The sequence below is a fragment of the Pempheris klunzingeri genome, chromosome 10 (genome assembly GCF_042242105.1).
Source record: "Pempheris klunzingeri isolate RE-2024b chromosome 10, fPemKlu1.hap1, whole genome shotgun sequence".
Taxonomy (NCBI): Eukaryota; Metazoa; Chordata; class Actinopteri; order Acropomatiformes; family Pempheridae; genus Pempheris; species Pempheris klunzingeri.
The window spans coordinates 16,342,118-16,361,966 of record NC_092021.1 but is presented as its reverse complement, the minus strand read 5'-3'; the positions used below and the strand labels follow the sequence as shown (position 1 = coordinate 16,361,966).

Here is a 19,849-nt window from a genome sequence, read left to right as displayed (position 1 = left end):
TGTCTGACAGTGGTGAACAGCTGCTAAATAAAATCAGGAAGACCGTTTAGGGAGACTGTAAAGGCAGAACAAGACAGTGGTTATAGCCTGCTGCTTCTACCTCACTGAAGGTCGCCATTAATTCACATTTTCAACCACCAGTGTTGGTTTTCCAATCAGTAGGTGACAGTGGTGGGTAGATTGCCTTTGATTTATGGCCCGGCCTGCCCCTCTTACCTGCTATAATAAAGACCCTTCCCGCACAAACACATACAAGCACCCCCACATCTCTTGTCACTCACATTAAAAGGTTCCTTCTGCACACAACTGCACATCACAGCAGAAGCCTTTACTCTAAAACCTTATACTTAAAGGATCACCTCACCAAAATAACTGAATGCATATTTTCCCAATGTCCTCTAGTGAAGCTTTTTATGTTAATAGTTTTTGCAATATACAGAGATCTCTGTATAATCTGCAAAATCCCATATTTTGTACAGCTTTTATTGGTAAAAGCTAGATAATGCTGTATTTTTTTTTTTTACCTTTAGTGGGAGCAGGTAATAATAATTGTTATTAATACTTTAAACTGACAGCCCTTGCGTAACAAGTTTAATTGCACTGATCTCCATTTTAGGTGGTGACAGAATAGGGGAGGCTTGCTTTTGTCTTTTGTTTTAAGTATTTGCACTATTTGCATTAACTAGTTGCGAACCACAAACATTTATCCCATTTCATGAATTCTTGATATGATGATGATATACACATTGTTTTTATATTGAGGAGAGGCCTGTTTTCATAATGATCTGTGGCTGTTTTGTTTAATTTCAGCTATTGTCTGTTCTTATCTGTTTTAGACAACTGTGTTACACCTATGTTTTTTGTTTGCTTGGTTCTTTTAATAGACGGGAAAGGGATGCGTTTGGAGCTCACATTGATCGTCGCTACATTGCCTGACTTTACTTGCCTCTCTCCTGATTGAGATCAGAAGTGTGTGTTGAGCAAAAATACAGAGAAACTTGTCAGAATATCACATCCAGGATCAGCCGGAATGTTTGGTATGCATCCTTTAAAACACCAACAACAACAAAGGGGTAAACACCACCTCCGTGTTATGTGCTCAGGCAGCACGTCCGGTTTAGATGATCATAAATGACGTTGTGTATTTCTATACACATAACGGCATACTTTAAAATATCATTTAGAGCAAAAAGACCTAAATAGATGTGTATTTCATGAACACTGTTGAAAGAGCACCCCTACAGTAAGAGGTCGAATGGTTTGTCCCACCGGAGCACCGTCCGTCCTGCGTAGCGTTGACTGCAAATCAATGAAGGCAGTCAAACAAACGGGGCTGGGCGGCCGAAGTTGGGACAATTTACGGAGGTTTCTGTTGCCGGATAGTCGACGACAACAAGGATATGCATGCAGCTAATATGTCTAGAGTCCTATATTCGTGTCTTCTAGCGGAGTGAATGTCAAATAATTTTCTACTTATACGAGGAGTTTGGTGTATTTCGCCAGAAACATTGTAGCTTAACTGAGAAAAACTCCCCTCCCTACTCGAACTGAGGATGATTTTTGCTAATACTGGAAACCCACTAAGGACTCCGTATCGCAAACAGGTAAATACGATGATATTTATAAAAGCCCAGCCTCAGTGTGTATTATCCTTATAGCTGACTTCGTGGAAGTCGCATAAAAGGTCTATTTGACAGCAGCCTGAATGAACTCAGGTCCAGGAATAAAACTTACTTTGTGTTACTTGTCATTTGAAAGGGCAGTGTTGCTGTGCTGAGGCCATGATGTATAATGGGAATACCTGCTGCCAGGGCTGTGGTCCTGCCCCGGTACTGCTGGACAGACACAGGCCCATGACTTCAGTTGATGCTTAATGTAATGTCTATACTGGCCACATATAAAAACAGTAGGCTAACATCGTCCAATAGCACCACTTCTTAGATATTTTGTATCATAAATGGGAAGAAGACATTAGCTTACAATGAACACCACTTAATAGAAAATCACCCAAACACAAGTTTGTAATTTCCACAGTATATTCTTCTTTAGTTTGAACCAGGCAACATTCTGGTTGGCTTCTAATTAATCACACCCACTTTAAGTTATATAAGGTTACCATAAGTATTTGGAGTGTACTTTCCCTAAAATGTAGCACATACACCCCATTTGCTCGCCTTATCTGGTTATTCTGTATTGTGTAGAATTAGACAGTATGGATGAATGATTGTCCACTGATGCATTCACTTTGTCCCAGTTACATATAGATTTTTAAAACTCCCCTCAGCCAAAAGATTAGAATAAGCATATTTACTCTGTCGTGCACATGCTGTTATGCTGTGGCTAGAGCTCCATGGGCGAGGCCTGTTACTGGAAGCCCTTGTGTATTTCCAGCTCGGATATGACGGACTCCGATGGTCTGGAGCTGGCTGATAAGATGCCGTCCTCTCTTTCAGTGGCTGTCAAAGGTGCAACATGGAGCTTTTTAGATCTAAAAGCTTTTATCTTGCCCCACTAGTTTCACATTTGGTTTGTTTCTGCCATACAGTTCAAGTTATTACTGGTTTTGTTCTAGTTGCTAACATTATAAAGATATGGGTATGAGATGCTTTTTTCAGGGTATGTTTCATTATTCAGCATTTACTATTCAAGAATCCTTATTTTGAGATGCAGAGAAGTGAGGTGTAATTGCAGACTTTTGCTATTTCTTGTGTTTGAATGAAAACCTGTGGAGATTGAGAGATGAACTTTCCATGTTCAAGGAGGGGCAGTACCTCATGTCTGCTCTAGTATGACACTATCTGCCACTATTACTTTGGCACACCAGTGAGGAAGGTTTTCCATATATGACACCATAGATTTATAATAACTTTTAAAAAGAGCAACTGTGACATATTTCACATTTCTTATAGTTCAGTCTATTTAGTTTTTTTTTTTTCCAAGTTCCAAGAATTGCAAACAGTTTTTTGACTACTCACCTATTCATGTATTATTGCTGTTGCTTTATGCTCTTCAGTTTCATACGTTTTTGTTTTCAGTTTTATTAAATCTCCCCAGGTAAATCTTTATTTGGTGGAACAATTTTGCACAATTTACTGGAAGGATATTCAGGATTTTAAGTTTCCGACACAGGTTATGCTAAAAATATAAGTTAACTGGCGGCAGGTGGAGGAAATGAGGACTTTTGCCACTAATCAGTATGGAAACAGTGGGTTAAAACGTGTGTGAGATGGTAAGATCAGTCAGTCACACGAGAAGATCCTCCAGACTTGGGTTTCTCAATCCTGTCACCACTTCATGCTTCGGATTCCACCAGCTTCCTCTCACATGTGAGTCCTCAGTGAGGGGGGTTGGGGGGATAATCATGTGTGGGATAGTAAAGAAGGAGACAAATCCCTGAAGGGGTGAGCGTTTTTCAGTCTAGGACATCTGTATCTTGTAAACATATAGCAAGAAGTTGCTCAATCTCTGAAGGAATTTAGCTTTTTCCTTTTTTTTCCCCTCCAGATGGACAGGCCCTCTGCATCTCTCATAAGCAGTACTGACACTTATGAATAGCATATGAATGTACTCCACAGTGCCAGCTGTTTGACTCTGTTTTATATCATCTCAGAGCACAAAATATTAATTTCTCAGCAACAGTTTTTTCTTAATAGGGGAAAGACACACAGTCATACTTGAAATCACAAAACCCATTTTCAACAGATAAATACAGCTACTCCTTAATGAGAATGCTGAGGTTAAGAAGTCTGGCGCTACACCAGAGACTATCGTTTATGTTGACCTGCAGATAGCTTATTCAACACCCCGAGGCAGTGTGACATCAGTGTGACATTGATGTCAGAGCTATGGGCCCCTGTGGACCCTGATTGTGCTGACTGCAAAGGTGATAGTTTTGCAGATATGGATCACTGCTCCGTAAAACAATCCTTACACTGGACAGGACAGAAACCCACATGATACTAATGATGGCGATCCCAGACGTCGTTCGTCTTTTATCTTTCTCCTAAAATGTGACTTTATATAAGCAAGGCCACACAGCAGGCTTTCCTTGGACTCACTTTTCATGCAGAAATGTCATGCAAAAGTGTTCATCTTATTTTCTGATGCAGCTCGCTCAAATATTGATGTTAATGTTTTGTCAGTAAATCCAAAACACAGTGGAGCCAAACCAAGCCAATTTTTCAGAATTAAGAATGGACCAAATTAGGCATGAGCAATATTGCCAAATCTTCTATCACCGTATATGTAATTTGAAATCACATTAGAGTATATCACAGTACAGTAAATGTTCTGTTAATAATATTAAGAAATGGTTTAAAATAAACATACTGGACTGTATCACGTTTGATTCTTTTCAACTGTCTCACATAAGACAACACTTGAGTTAAAAAGAAAAGGCTCAAAACAGTAAAACTAAAATTCTTTCAAATGGGAGCTCGAAGGTTCCAAATGGGAACGATAACTTAAAGTGTTACAGGTTTTAAAGTTAACAGGTGCAAATAAATACCAGCCTCCCTCCTCCTCCTGCTCTGTGTTTACAGTTTCATCTCCTCCTCCATTTCTGCCCAAATCACGTAGCCTATCGAGGTAGCCACGAGATCAAGCGGGGACAACAATATCAAGTGGGATTGAGCTCATGCGAGAAAATAAGCTCTAAAAACCCTCTGTGTGCTACCTGTTCAGCACCAGTCAGCAGACAGACGCATTTAAAGGTTAGCTAGTGTGCATATAGTGGAACACTCGAAATGGGAGTTGGTGGACAGCAAAACAGCGCTAAAAGGGGGAATACTGGACTTCCATTCATCGGGTCACCAGAAACATGACCCCAAATGACTGCTAATGTTACATATCTGCTGGATGTGTAAACATGAGCCTCTGCTCTCTAACAACTTTGCAATATCAACTTGTTTTAGGTGATAATATGTCAATATTGTGTCAATTTTGTGTTTACGGTTTGTTTCTGCTGCCCAACAGTGGCCACAAAGTCCATTATTGCAGGTTAAAAAAGTAACTTAACCTCCTCTGAAAATCTTATTTCTGCTGACCTTCAGTGGTTCAACTTAGTACCTCACTGTGTTTTAGTGCACTGTGACCTCACTTGGACACTTTTGGCCACATCCATCAGGGCTGCTGCATGTGATCAGAGATGAAACACCAGTGAAACTTTACTGTTTGACCTGTTTCTATTAATGTATTCATAATCACATGGCAAAAAGCACATTTAGGAATTTTTTTTGTGTTTCTTTTCATCTTTCAGCCACCTGTGGCCCCATCGTTGTACTCCATGGCTCCACCCAGCCCAAGCACCAACAGCAGCACCAACAACAGCAGCAGCAGTAGTACTGCAGGCTGGGACCAACTCAGCAAAACAAACCTCTACATCCGAGGCCTGTCCCCTTCAACCACAGACCATGACCTGGTCAAGCTCTGTCAGCCGTGAGTAGTGCACTTCCTCTAGTTATCAACTGTTAGTTATCACCCAGTTTACGTTTGCAGTGGCAGTCACTTTTAGGCATACAATTGTTAAAATGCAAATAAGGTGTGAATAGGTGTTAGGTGTTCATATGACCTGAAAAACAAGCTTGAAGACCACACAAGGATGAGCTACTTGACAGCATGTGGTGCAGAGCAGCAAACTTTTCATAAATGATAATGATAAAGATAATAACTATTTATAAAATGGCTTTAGGAAGTGCTTCACAAGCAAGGATAAATAAAAGAAAGCAGGAGAACAATCATAATACAGATAAGTAACAGATTAAATAACTTTCAAAAATTAAGCTGGTGAGTAATGATTTATAAACTCAGCCAGATAGCTCACTGCTATACTATGCAGGATCTTAAAAGTCAGGATTAAGATTTTAAAATAACTTCTAATAAAGACAGACAACCAGTGAAGGGTGGCTAAAATAGGGGAGATATGATCTTGCATTCTTGACCTGCTTAAAGGTCTGGTGGCTGTGTAATCATGTTTTGGCTAAGGTGTGTAAACACAGCGTCGCAATAAACCAAATGAGAAGTAAAACCAACTAACTCTTTGAAGACCATTAAAAGTAATACGTGATCTAATTCTCGAGGTGTTTCTCAAGTGGAGATAAAACGACTGAGCTAACCATTTGACATAGGATTGAGGTTGTGAGCTAAAATAACTCAAAGTGGGAACAACATGTTTTCTTAGTGTACAAAGAGCAGGCAGAACTTGGCCTATTAAAAGGATTTCAGTTCTGGTGGAGAAGAGAATTTTCTGCCATCCAGTCCTCAACTGCAGCATGACAACTATGCAGGGAAGATGTCTTAGCTGATTCAGATGGTTTGCAGGACAGGGACAGCTGAGTGTCAATTGCGTAGCAATGAAATTAAATGTCATGCTGGTTTGTTAATGTGGCCCAAAGGGAGTAAATAAAGAGAAAATAAAATTAGTCCTAAAGTGGAGCCCTGTGGCACACCATACTTAGATAATGCTTGAGAGGAGCTAAAGCCATCAACAGACACAATGAATTTTGTATTAGAAAAGCATGAAGAGAACCAATAAATGTCAGTCCTGGAGATACAAATCCATGTTCACCATGGTGTCATGTTGGAGATGGTTTTATTCTTGCATACTGATTTCTTAAAAAAACAAAGTATCCAGCTGAGGACAAGATAAGTCAGATAAAACGTGGGGCAATGAATCTGTGATCGAATGTCCTCAATCTTGTTTAAAGTTAAAAACCTTTCACAATCGGCATTTGAGGCAATATGGATACTAGGAGAACTAGGGTTGATTGAATGATCAATTGCATGTTTAATTTTACTGTTACAACAATGTAGTACAAATTTCACTCACTCATAGTGTACTGGTAACTTTGATTGCTTCCTCAATACCTCAGCCGTCCTACACTCCTTTTTCATGCCACAGGTTCTTTCAGTAATCCAAGGAGATTATTATTTGGATTTAGATATACATTTTAGTGGACATTATCTAAAGCAATTGTACACATATCATCAAAGAAAGTCACTTGATCATTAGAGTTTGAAAACAAATATTAGAATTCACCAGACTTCACAAATAGTGAAGCACCAGTGTCATTAGAGATGCGTGAGGAAATGTGTGTCGATAAAGGAGAGACAGTCAACACTGGGCTCGTCCACAGCTCTCTTTGTGCACTGAATGCTTTATATTTGCTAAGCAGACAGACCACCCTGGTGCCTCATATTTCATTAGGCTTTTTCTGAGGCCTCATCTTCACAATGTGACACTGACTTTGCCCCCCAAAGCTGCCAATTGATTCTCTGGCTGTTTAGCAATGTATTACATATTGATATTTATTTAATATTAAGATTACAAATTAATTTTTGTGGAGTAGTTTTTCACTTGTGTTACTACACACAAGTACATCACCTTACAAGTGTGACCTGAAGTTAGTGCTGTGCAATATGACCAAAATCTGATTTCCCAATATAGGTCATTTCATATCCAGATAATGATACATTTCACAGTATTGCATATTTTTTGTAAATCCAATGAAAAAATAGTTAATATAAAATGACCACACAGAAAAGCCTATTTCTTTCTTACTATTTCTTATTAAAAGGATATTATTCATATTTGATCACTTTTTTCCATTCAATTAAGAACCTTTGTGGAAATTTTCCGTAGGTGGTTTAAAAAAAGGTTAGTTGAGTCTATTGTGGGGACAGGTCTGTGGCATAATGTGCAAAGTACGGTGTTGTTCTGTCAGACAGCAAGAAGCAGTCCCTGTTTTAGCTACCACCTTTCATCTAGGCTGGTCAAAGTCCTTCTCCTGTTTGGAAGTCCCCTGTTCTGTGTCACATTCACTACCCTCCATATGTGCCTCTGTTACCCTCCTGCAAATTTCCTGCCTGCATCTATACCGTGTGGAAGAATACAAAGTGTCGTCCAATTGATGAAAAATATTGCAGATAGAGCATAATGTGAAATGATAGATTACCATCTGTTTATAAATATAAGTCCAACAAAGGTCCCCCGATGAATCGAATGTCCTACCAACATTGACCCTAGTTCTCCCTAGATGTTGGTCACATTCCCATTTGTCCAGATGGGCTTCACCAGATAAAACTTTTGTTGCTCGTGTTGCACGCTGTTGGAGGCTGAAGCGTTGCACCATAGCATAGCTGAGGAGAGGCAAGGCCCTTAGGAGTGCACATAACGGTCACATCCTTTGTCTGGGTTTTCCCAGAAAAACTGAGGCCTCTGACACAGAAGTCAGTCCACAGGCTGTTATAGGGTTACAATACAGTCGCACATTGGCAACACAAAGCGATGTAATGTAACTTGTTACACAAAGTACCTTTAAGCAGTTACATGTACATGTAAAAGTAAAGGTACTACATTTTGATGATAGTGTGAGAGCAAACGTGCTGTAGATTTTAGATTAGAGTTAAAGGAAAGTTCATAAGTTCATGCTCTTTCACCCAGTTTAACATTTAGCCTAATCCCCGGCTAAAATATCCTCCTCGTTGACTGCAGGGCACTTCATGGCGTGTTCACCATCACTGTAGGTCTTTTTTATTATAAAGGTCTATTTATTTTTAACATGATACTTATGGACTGAATGTTTCCACTGGTCATGTAGAAAACAGATATCAAAAGAAATGTATTTTTAGGAAGCATACCTACATTGCATTACTCCCAGTTTTAAAGATTATCTTCTCCACAAGAAGAAACTCATCAGAATAGAAACTACTGTACAAACTGACAACTGTACAACAAATAAATTAATAATATGATCAATGAAATTTGCACTCAACCAAAAAGTAGTTTGTTTGTTTTCAGTACTGTCAGTTATTTTGAACAGCTCCTACATCAAAGCATTTTTAAGATATTACACTGTAGTAACATAATACTCTCAAACGTTGCCATCAGCACTCTACTGTATCTACAATGCATACAGTGATTGCTCTGTCAAAACCCTGGTTTATGACACTGAACTAGATCAAAGCAGGTCAGTGAAAAAAACAGTGTGCATTAATTAAAAATATAATGTGTATACAGTTCACCGGTGCTCCTAAATATAAAATGAAAACAGTAATTAACATGTCAGAACTTAACCAACAGAAACACTCCATGTAAAAAGTGACCCAACTTTTTCTAGCAGAGACTTTGGTGACTCTGTATAAAGGTTGATGCAATGGTTTAGTTTGGCTAAAGAAAAGGGGACTGTTTGGCTTTGCACTCGCATGCTGGGGATTTTCAGCACCCCATGGAAACCACTTCCTGTTTCTCATATTTTTACAGTGATGTCATAGATTGTTGCTCAACCCTCCCTCTCTGTGTGTGTTTTTTAACTGGCTCTGTCTGGTACATAATCCAGTTGACAATGCCTCGCCTTTCTGCTCCTCCCCTAGGTATGGCAAAATTGTATCAACAAAGGCTATCCTGGACAAGACTACAAACAAATGTAAAGGTGTGTGAAGTTGTTTTTCTCTTTTCAACACCACCCTCTAATGAAGCATGTATCAAGAAAGCTAATGAATTCACTGCAAGATTTTCAATACCTCACTGTAAAAGAGAATATCACTTCCACTGTACACTTTACCAACATTGGCAGGCATCCAGTGTGTGAGTTCCATGAAAACATGAAGTCATTCAGCAGTTATGCAGTTTTCTCAGATGATTCATGCAAGTCAGGAAACAGACAGCCAGGCTGCTTAAAGCTGCCTCCCAGCTCATGTTATTTTAGGCCTCAGCCCTTGTCTGTTGGTGTGTCACTGCTGTGGGTGGTTCCTGAGAAGAAGTGGCTGACTCCTCCTCTTTCTCCTGAGCAGCAGTGTTGGTCTCGGTCCAGTTTTAGTAGACTGCCCATCTGAGTAAGGAGGGACTTACAGATTCTCTTCAGCGCTGACGGGATCAGGAGATTGTTTTGTCACTCTCCTCTGGATTATACAGATGCCATTTAATCGAAGGCTCTCGTGAAAGGGGACACTGTTAAACATCTTGTAAAGCTCTGACTGAATTTTAAATAGAAGACAGAGATGGCTTTAGCAATAATCTCCTGTGACCTTGAGTCGAGTCATTTTAGAATTACCAAGAACAATTATTCACATTGAACTTTTAGTACCAATGTGACCCATTTCTCAGCTAAAAGAGCCCTGACATATCAACCATAATTTAGCTTGAATAGGTTAAATTTAGCAGCTGCAGTAGAGGTTAGGGACCGAAGGTTCACCCTGTTTGTGCCCCCCAGGACAAAGAGCTGACCTGAGCCATGAACGTCACACTGGTATCTGCCTCCACAGCGCTTTTCTACCTCTACCTCCACACACACACACACACACAAAAGTGCACATAAATAGACACACCTACTGCATATAATACAGAAGCGTGTACATACATACATACAGTAAAATCACATAGTAACACACTGTACGTACGTATGTATGTATGTATGTAAAGTGTCATACTATACTATAACATACGTCAAGAGACATACGTCATCCCAAATAACATGAAGGCTCAGCCATTTTTTCTGCTGGCTATAGAATATTGTCCCAACTGTGCTTCTTGCCTCCTCAGGATATGGCTTTGTGGACTTTGACAGTCCCGCTGCAGCTCAGAAAGCTGTGGCTGCCCTGAAGACCACTGGTGTCCAGGCTCAGATGGCAAAGGTGAGGATTCATTACAGTCTAATCCTGATATCACATCCATACATGTCATCCAGTAACACTGGTTCTCTTCCATCTGGTAGGTCAGGCAACTTAAACCTAATCTTTGTGGTATTAAATAGCAAGGCAGGAATCTTTGACTGCAGGGTTTACTCTCCCCAACCCTTTTGATTTGATTGTAGGCACTTGCACAATTCAGCACCAAATTTGCAGAGAAACTTGCGTCTAATTTCAGGAGCAAATGTGACGCATATGCACCAGGTTGTTGCAGTTACGAAGTCAGTTTGCGTGTCAGTAGTGCATGTGTTTGCAGTGGGCGGCTCTGTCACTAATGCACATGCATAGATCTGCACAAATAATGGAGATATGTTAACACAGACTGATTATTTATTCTGCTGGATTTGCTGTAGTATTCTAGAGAGACATTGGCTGCATCAACAGCATCTCCACCCTACACTGGTGCTCATTTTCTCCTCCTTACTCTCTTGTCTTGTCTCATGTCATTTCTTTTTCGTTTTCCATAAAGTCTGTTTGACTCCTGTTTAATAGTACAGCTAATAGTACAGTTGATACAGTGTTAATACATCCGTGCTGCACCACTCCCTCAGTAAATCTGTCCCTTAATGACAAATATATTTGGTAATTTGCTAATGTGTTCAAATATGGTTTCTATTGTATATGTGCGTGTTTCCCTGCAAGTGTTGCATGCATTTACATCACTGATGGTTCCCAAAGGTATTCTGGTAGCCGACAGCTCCCCTCCAGGCTTTAGAAGGGTGTTGGACGTGAGTGGCGCCAATAGTTAGACTATGGGGTGTAGAGGTTGGTGTTGCTGACAGCGGGATGACGTAGCAGAGAAATTATCCGCCATGTGGACAAGCTTCTACAGTGAGCCTGTCTAGGAGCTGAGACTAGTCTTTCTGCTCCCTCCAAAGCACCATTACTCATAAGATCTTCCTGAAACATTAATTTACTTAAACCTGTCAAAAATGAACATGCAGCAGATGCAGCTTCGTGTTGGAAAACATTGCTAGAAATACAAATAAACATGTTTTTCTCTTCTTCACTGGACAAGTTGAAGTAATTGTTGTCAAGTGTGCTTTAATGGTGCCCAGTCATTCAAGGTTTCAATACACTACAGATCCAGCTTTATCTGTTCACAAAATAATATCGAAGATTTTCAGGTGAAAGGCTTTAAAGTATGACTCTATTACTTTTGGCACCCACACTCTCTAACATAAGAAAAGGAAGTAAATAATTGTGTGTTGTTATGGTAACAGGAACTAGTTGGGGGAAATTTGTTCCCATACAGCGCTGAGCAAGAACCCTTGGCCTCATTTCCCTGTCTGGGGATCTGTAGAGCTTCTTGACATGCCTCTGTGCACCCATTTTACTTTTTTAATTAAAGTAGAGCAGCTCTTAGAGGCATGCCAAAGTTTAATCTTTATATTGTGGAAGGTAAATGCCATTATAAAGTGTGAGTCTTTCACCCCAGCTTTATTCTCACTATTGCTGAAGCTTATTTGCGCTTAATGGACTTTCTGACAAAGGTCCCCTTTCCTGTTTTTTTGGGGTTTTTTTTTATCTGCCCAGGCACCCTTCAGTGGGCTTTCTCTCATTATTATTTTAAAAGCAGGTGGTGGGAAGTGGCTAGATAAGAGTTTCCCTTCTTTTAACCTTATGGTATTCCAATGAATGTGTAGTGATATATAATTATGTGCTCCCCTTTCTCTGTACACATGACAAAGGATTCACCCAGTTCATATTTGTATAAGAGGTTATTAAGACAGGCGAAACTGTCCAGAGCATTGGTTTATACTGTTTCTTGTGACCGGAAAGTCTCAGTCCAATCCCTGGATCAGCAGGTTAAATCTGGGTGGAGGAAGTGAAAGAGCAGCACACCCCTGTTCTTCATTACCACCAGTGTAGTAGCCTTAAGGAACACACTTAACATCCCAGTTGCAACAATTGAACTGCCATGGGGCAGAAAGGACCAACTGTGAATGTAGTGTAGGCTGTTCCTACAAAATGCCAAATATACGCTGGTTAAGTAAGGATTAAAAGTACGTACATACTACGTATAGTATATATCTGCATTTTACATTCACATATCCTATATCACAATTTGAACACTTTAGTCAAATGGCCAAAGAATAACATCTTTGCAGTAGATCACAACATTTTTACTTAAATATACGACGGATCTCGTACTCCCTGTCTCCGTAGCGAGGCAAAGAGTAACACCCATCCATCAGCCACACCTCTCTTCATCAGCATGCGTCTGTCACACTTGATGACTGACTGATGGGTGGTGACCCATTCATAGCATAAACACTTGTCTTATCTTGTTGCCATATTTCTGTCTCTGCATTTCTGTGAGCCTTGTCACAGATACAGCTGATTTTCTTTCTTTCAAAATGTTCTCAAGTGATGGTACAGTCTGTGTTAAATTAGAGGATTATGGTTGACTTTCTGTGATAATTAATAAAATGTGGTCATTCAGCTCACCCTCAAAATCCTCTTTGAATAAGTCATGAGTTAGATTTATTTTGAAAGAGAATTTATTTGACAGTAAAAAACAGGTCAAATTGATCTTGCATGAAATACTGATAAAGTAGGCTATAACAACAGAGAATAAATCAACTTCCTTAAACAGTTTTTCAGTTGCCTTCAAGTAATGCAGAAAAGCAGCCTTTTTAATACGCATGTGTGTATACACCCATGTGTGAGTAGGTAAGAGTATTGCTCAAACACCCCTGCGCCCCTCACTCCAGCATCTCATCTCGCTTTCACTGGGTTTGGTTGCAGCGCAGGCTGTGGCTCATTTATTGTCCTTTAATACTGAAAAGTTGATTTTTCTGTCAGTGGATTGCTTTAAGTAATCCAACCTGTCCCTGTAGCTGACTCTGAACAACACAAGGCTGATGAATATTAATGATGAGAGGCCGATCCCCAGGGACCCGTAGTCGTGTCTTATATTTCTGCTGATGCTATTAAAATACAGCAAGAAATCAGCTGGTGTGAGCATTAAGCCACCGTGGGCTGCATGCAAATCTCGATTCATCACTGCTCATAGTGACCCTTTACCAACTAAAACCCTCAACAAGACAGAAAAGAGGAAAAGCAGAGCGAAGCAGAGACATGATATCCCATTACTACGGTCCGTATTAGAAGTCTGTTAAATGGTTAGCCATTTCCAGGGATAGATTATATGGAACTGCAAGGAAACTTCTCCTTTCCTTCACTGTCTCTTTCTATTTACATGCTACTAAAGCCAGAGTGAATGTGATTCTACAAAGGAATGTTTTTCCAGGTGTGTTTCCAGCGTTTCCTATAGAGTAATTACATTACCTCTGGCTTCCTCTTTCTCTTTCTCTTTTTTTCACCACCCAGCAACAAGAACAAGACCCGACAAACTTGTACATCTCCAACTTGCCTTTGTCTATGGATGAGCAGGAGCTGGAGAACATGTTGAAGCACTTTGGCCAGGTCATATCCACGCGCATCTTGAGGGACTCCAATGGAGGCAGCAGAGGAGTGGGCTTTGCAAGGTCAGATCCTTGTGTGATGTACTGTCAGTGACTCATTGTTCTGAAACAATATTAAGAGACTGTTTTTCTACGGGCTCTACATATAACATTTTAACATTGATAAATCTAAACTATGTCAAATATCACACATTGGTACGATTAAACAAAATAAATGGTATCCAACTGTGACATTTACTCATGATAAAAGGAGACCCTTTCACAGCAGTGAACAGAATAGAAGCCAGGGATGTGCAAAAGGGAGACAAGTGGCAATATCCCCTTTATGACATACTATTGGAAGTGTGGTACTAATTTTGAGATATAGTAGCACAAACAGTACCAAAGGCCATCATTGATACCAGCTACCAATGATAAAATGTTACAGCACCTTTTAATTTGTTAAAAGAGATTTAAAACACACTGGGGTTTGCTGATTTCTCAAAAGAATCATCACGACATTCAGTGCAGAATGTGTTTCATTTCTAAATTTATTACCTAAAAACACATTGCTTTGTTGTTGATAACAAGCCAGAAAGAACAGCTTCAGTATGGACAAATGGAAACTCTTTTAAGAAAATAGTTTCGCAGTGACTGGGTGATTTAATTATAGTGGTAGTGCTGGCTTCCGCCAGTCATACTTGCATAACCTGACGTATGACTGAAATACCTGACGGCCATGGTCATGATTGACAAAACAAAAACATCATAATGCGTCTTAGGACTGTTTGTGTGTGTCCGTGCACACTAGTGGGTCTGTGTGGCCCAGTCGGTAAAGACTATAAAGCAGATTCCACAACACATGCACACATTATTCATGAAAAAAGTTTTTATCGAATCACGCCTTCCACCCACCCAGAAAAGAGGCAGTTCTTGGAAAGTACCTGCTCACCCTTGTTATTGCAGCTATCGCTGATGTAGTTATGCTCTGTTTGTCTTTTATAACTTCAGGATGGAGTCAACTGAAAAATGTGATGCAGTCATTTCTCACTTCAATGGAAAATTTATTAAAACACCTGCAGGTGTCCCAGGTAAGACATACTGTGTTTGCACAGCCACACTGCAAAGATATAATGTCTGCAATGTCTAGAATAAGTGAAAGAAAATAACAGGATTTCTCTTGTAATGACTATAATGTGTACAATGTTAATGGGTGGTGTTGAATAGGCAGGATGAAGTGGTCAGCCAGCTGATTCATGCTCCCAACAGGAGTCAGTGAGTCTGCTGGTAAAGAGCTCATATACATTGAGCCATAAGTGGCAGAGCACAGACAAAGAAAACAAGAGAGCGAGAGAGAGCTGCTCTGTGTGGCCTCCGCTCCCTCTCTAAGCTTTTTAATTGGATTATTAGACTGAAATAGTCTCTGCTGGTCTTGCCTCCTTTAGGAAGGGGAGGGGATTACAGCTCCACAGCTGCCAAATTAGATGTCTGTTTTCCCAGGCGGGCTGGCTTCAGGGAGTGAAAGACTGTACAGCAAGCAATGACATACAGCACTGTGTGTGTGTGTGTGTGTGTGAAAGTGTTTGTTTAAGACAAATCCTTTATTTTATTCTCTCCCCACTTCCCTCCCTTAAGCACCACCTGAACCCTTGCTGTGCAAGTTTGCTGATGGTGGGCAGAAAAAGAGACAGAGTCAGAATAAATTTGCCCAGAACGGCCGGGGTTGGGCGAGGGACGGTGACTCCAGACTGGTAAGTGGTGCCCAGGATGGAGTGGAGGGTCTGAATGGCCAATGGGAACCTATTCAGATAGGAATAATAAAGGTGCAGCTCATATCAGGTGTTGTATTTAACATTACAATGTAATGGGAAAAAAGCACAGACACTTTAGAGGGACTTTGTTACTTAAGACTCATCTGAAAAAATAAGCTACACTAAATAAGTTACACTTATCATACCTGTCACCTGAAGTGCTTGATTTTTACTGAGATTATATTGATCCTGGTTATGTTCTCTGCTGTTTATTGTAAAGTCTAGTGTGGTCAGGGGTGCCCTGTTTCAGGTTGCAGCACAATAGATACACAATAGACTGTTGTATGACAGTGTTGTGCTGGTTAAGTGTTGGTGTTGCGTGCTTCAGTTTAATTGCCAAACCTGTGTTGTTGTTTTGCTCCCAGGCTGGAATGACACTCACATATGACCCCAGTGCAGCTGCTATGCAAAACGGGTAAGCTACCACAACAGATTAGATTGCACTGTTGCAATCAATATTTTTATTGTGCTTAACTTAGTTTGTTATTTTGCTAAAATACATTTTATTCTGTGTCCGCAGATTTTTCCCACCGGCATACAGTATTTCAAACAGGATGATTGCTCAAACTTCCATGTCCCCATACATGTCTCCGGTTTCAACATACCAGGTACCATACAAGTTTACATTTACGTCAGCATTTATGTTGATAAACCATGTGTCATCAGGACTTAGAACACTGTCCTTTGGGGTTTTGGAGATGTGGGTTAAATATATGACTGTGCTCTGTGGCCTTTCATGATTGTTGCTGTGCCAATCACCGTAGCATGTGATCTCTGGAAATAGTAGCTGTTCAGTGCCAGTGTGTTCACAGTGTGTGTTTTGTGTGACGTTCTAGGTGCAGAACCCATCCTGGATGCCTCATCAAACCTACATTATGCAGCACCCAGTAAGAACGAAGTCTCTCTGTATTTTCATCATCACTGTCCTCACAACAACTCTTTTTCCCTTTTCTCAGAACATTTCCCACGGTGTTTGTAACAGAACTGAAACATTTTTCTACAAACAGACAGAGACAATATGGGAGAGTAGTAGTTACACATAAGGTGACACTGATCCTTGACAAATTACAGTACTAAAGTGTCTGTATAGGAATGTAAAAACGACTGCTTTGGAGAGGCTATGTAAAGCTGTGTATTTGGCGACAGATGCCGAACATTTTATAACAGATGGGTTTGAATGAGACAGAAGACGCCTTACTTGCTTTGAAAAGGAGCCAGCAGAGATGAGAAGGCGCCGCTAGATGCATCAGGCCAACCAAGATGCTTATAGACAACTTGCTCAACTTGTATCAACTCAGCCTCAGTAGATGTGAAGTCTGAGATTACTCAGTTTCCCTTTGCCCGAATTCCAAATTCTGCAAAACGCGTAATGCATTTACATCCTAGATATTCCACATAGCTTTCATGTCATTCTGCCATCTTCATTCAACATGGTTTTTGAGGGCTGTTTAACTTTTACAGGACAACAGTGACTTTGTGTGTGCATCAGCTGCATACATTCCTGTCATCTGGTCACACTTTTCTTCCAGGGTACAGTGATATCGCCCTCTATGGACCCGTCTATGTCACTACAGCCCACTTCCCTGATGGCCCCGCTCACACAGCAGATGAGTCACCTCTCTCTGGGCAGTGCAGGAACGGTGAGACAAGATCAGAAATTAGTCGACGCACTTGCGACTAAGTTGTTTAAAAGTGCTTCATTACACTATAGATCTTATAGATCATGAACATGCTCTGTATGTGACTGTGTGTTTCTCTATCCTTCACTGTGCAGTTCATGGCTCCCAACACAGCTATTCAAGGAGCATATATCCCACAGTATGCACACATGCAGACACCAGCTGTTCCTGTAGAGGTATGCACATTAACATTGTCACAGCCTGAAGTGTGTAAAACATGATCTTCATTTGTGGCAAAGTGTTAGATTCATTCTACTCTGTCTTCCAGGAAAATGGTGCACAGTCACAAGTGGACTCATCCGGCAATCATTCCCCATATTCCTACCAACAAACCAAGTAGTGCTGAGGTAACATTTGGACAACGGCTAAAACAATCGCATCTTCAAATGCAATGAATACTAAGGATCTTTTCACTGTTTTGCACACAGGTTCTGCAAACGTTTAAGTGAGACTATTTTTGGTATCATTTTCAGAGAGAATATCTGACTTCATCAAATCATTCAAATTATATTAACAAAAAAGAAAAAAAAGTTTTGAAAAAAGTTTTATTTTCATACTAGAAAACGTTTATTTTGTTACCAAGGATTGCCACAGGACACAAGAAAGAATCATGTGACCAGCTGTTCAAAGTGCATGACAGTAAACATGTCTTTTGTTAATATTTCCAGTTTGTTTTTTCTCTGATGATTTTTTTCAGCCAGACATTTTGAAAGTGATGTTTTTGTGCTTGCTGTGTGAGTGTTGCTATGGTGAAGTGTTGCGTATTGTTTTCTTGTAAAGTGATTTCTCTTAGTTCTCTAGATTGATCTTGCTGTCTGATTAAAATTTGCCTTCATAGTTTTGATATAGTAGTTGTACAGACCACCGCAGAGAGCAGCAATAAGCATGTCGAGAGCTATCGCCTTGGAAATTAGCTGTGTAGGAGGTTTTTTAAAAAAAAAAAGAAAGAAAAAAAAAAGAAATCTATGTTGTGCTTTTCCCCTCTCAAAACTCCTAGAAAAGTAGAAGAAATATAGAGAAATTATTTTGAATGAAATGATTCCACATCGGCTTATTTTATTGGATGTAATATTTATTTAGTAAGAAAACCTCACACGTTTGCGGATGTTGGAATGTGGTAGAAATTCTGCTGAAAGATCACCTTTCGAATCTTGCCTTTTTAATTACTGGGTATTGTGAATTAGCCGAAATTGAACCTGGCGGGGTGGGGAGAACGAAGGGGCAAATGTATTTTGTTTGTCTGTTGTGTTTTTGTCTTTTTGGGTGATGGTAATTGTCATTTTGATGGTGGTGTGTCTTTTTCACTTTTATTTTAAAAAAACTAACAGGAAAACAGACTTATGATTGTGCAAAAAAAAAAAAAAACAACTCATCAAAGCCTTGTAATAGAACTTAGGCAGACGTTCAGCTAGTTGGGGTTTAAATGAAACGAGTATGTGTATTTTATTGCACCTCACTCTTTGATAGGAAACAAACAAACTTGACACTTTCAAATGTAGTTTACTTCACCAAAGATTGTGAGCTAGTTTACTGAGGAAATAGCATAATTAGTCTCTTTGACCAGGACATAAGTGACTCTGCAAACTAGACTGCAGTACGGACAGTGTGCCTTTTTTGTACATTCACATTCAGTTTGCATCGACATTAGTTCAGTAGACACACGCAAGCATGAAGGAAGGCCTGGATTCAACAAGTGCCACAATTTCAACCATTTTCACGCTTAGAGAAAAATCCAAAATGCAACATTATAGTAAAAATTTACTTAAAAAGAAAAGAAATGTAAGCTATGAAAGGAAAGTGCTACACTAATAATCGGATATAACTCAGCACTGAAAAAAAAAAAGTCTAATATCAGAGTGGATTAAAGCAGGCGTTTTAATTATGGTGCCCTCCAGTAAGCCTGTGATTCGACCTGGTGGTCAGTCAGACCAGTTATCTACCTCAGAGTTTTCTTTCTCCTCTGTACTAGGTCGGGTTAGCAGGTCCAGCCCGCCCTTCCAGACCAAATGCCACGCTCAGGAGCTGGCCACATACAGCTGTTTCCTTATAGGTTGTTTTAACTACTTTTAGATTTTCAGCAAACTTATTTTTTTTATGATGTATTAGTGTAAACATACAATGGGGACGGGGGAGGGGGAGGGGGGGTTGGGGGGGCGACGACACGTTTCCACTCACGCTCACACATTCAGTTACATAGTTTTAAAATAGCTGCTGCTTTTCTGGCAACAGACTCCAGAGGCCGACCTAAGATGTTAGAGGGCAACAA

At 40.1% G+C, this 19,849-nt stretch overlaps 1 protein-coding gene across 3 annotated transcripts; it reads left to right on the top strand.

The window, feature by feature from the left end:
- Positions 1 to 1,331: 1,331 nt before the first annotated feature.
- Positions 1,332 to 19,701, top strand: LOC139208330 (RNA-binding motif, single-stranded-interacting protein 1). Of its 3 annotated transcripts, XM_070837972.1 has the most exons (14): positions 1,332 to 1,604; positions 5,258 to 5,436; positions 9,370 to 9,428; positions 10,538 to 10,629; positions 14,020 to 14,177; positions 15,105 to 15,184; positions 15,729 to 15,844; positions 16,270 to 16,319; positions 16,425 to 16,512; positions 16,741 to 16,791; positions 17,434 to 17,544; positions 17,679 to 17,759; positions 17,852 to 17,930; positions 18,012 to 19,701. In XM_070837972.1, exons 1-13 carry the CDS (start codon positions 1,554 to 1,556, stop codon positions 17,921 to 17,923), a joined length of 1,188 nt encoding a protein of 395 aa, XP_070694073.1. In that variant the 5' UTR covers positions 1,332 to 1,553; the 3' UTR covers positions 17,924 to 17,930; positions 18,012 to 19,701. The 3 variants fall into 3 exon arrangements, with proteins under 3 accessions (XP_070694073.1, XP_070694074.1, XP_070694072.1); XM_070837973.1 differs by having other exon boundaries at positions 14,083 to 14,177; positions 17,852 to 19,701; XM_070837971.1 differs by having other exon boundaries at positions 17,852 to 19,701.
- The last annotated feature ends 148 nt before the right edge of the window (positions 19,702 to 19,849 follow it).

Excerpts from the sequence above, each read along its gene's own strand:
- LOC139208330 (XM_070837972.1), top strand. The coding sequence starts at position 1,554 with ATGATTTTTGCTAATACTGGAAACCCACTAAGGACTCCGTATCGCAAA. Across the intron at positions 9,429-10,537 it reads GACTACAAACAAATGTAAAG|GATATGGCTTTGTGGACTTT; the intron begins GTGTGTGAAGTT and ends TTGCCTCCTCAG. Across the intron at positions 15,845-16,269 it reads GGGACGGTGACTCCAGACTG|GCTGGAATGACACTCACATA; the intron begins GTAAGTGGTGCC and ends TTTTGCTCCCAG.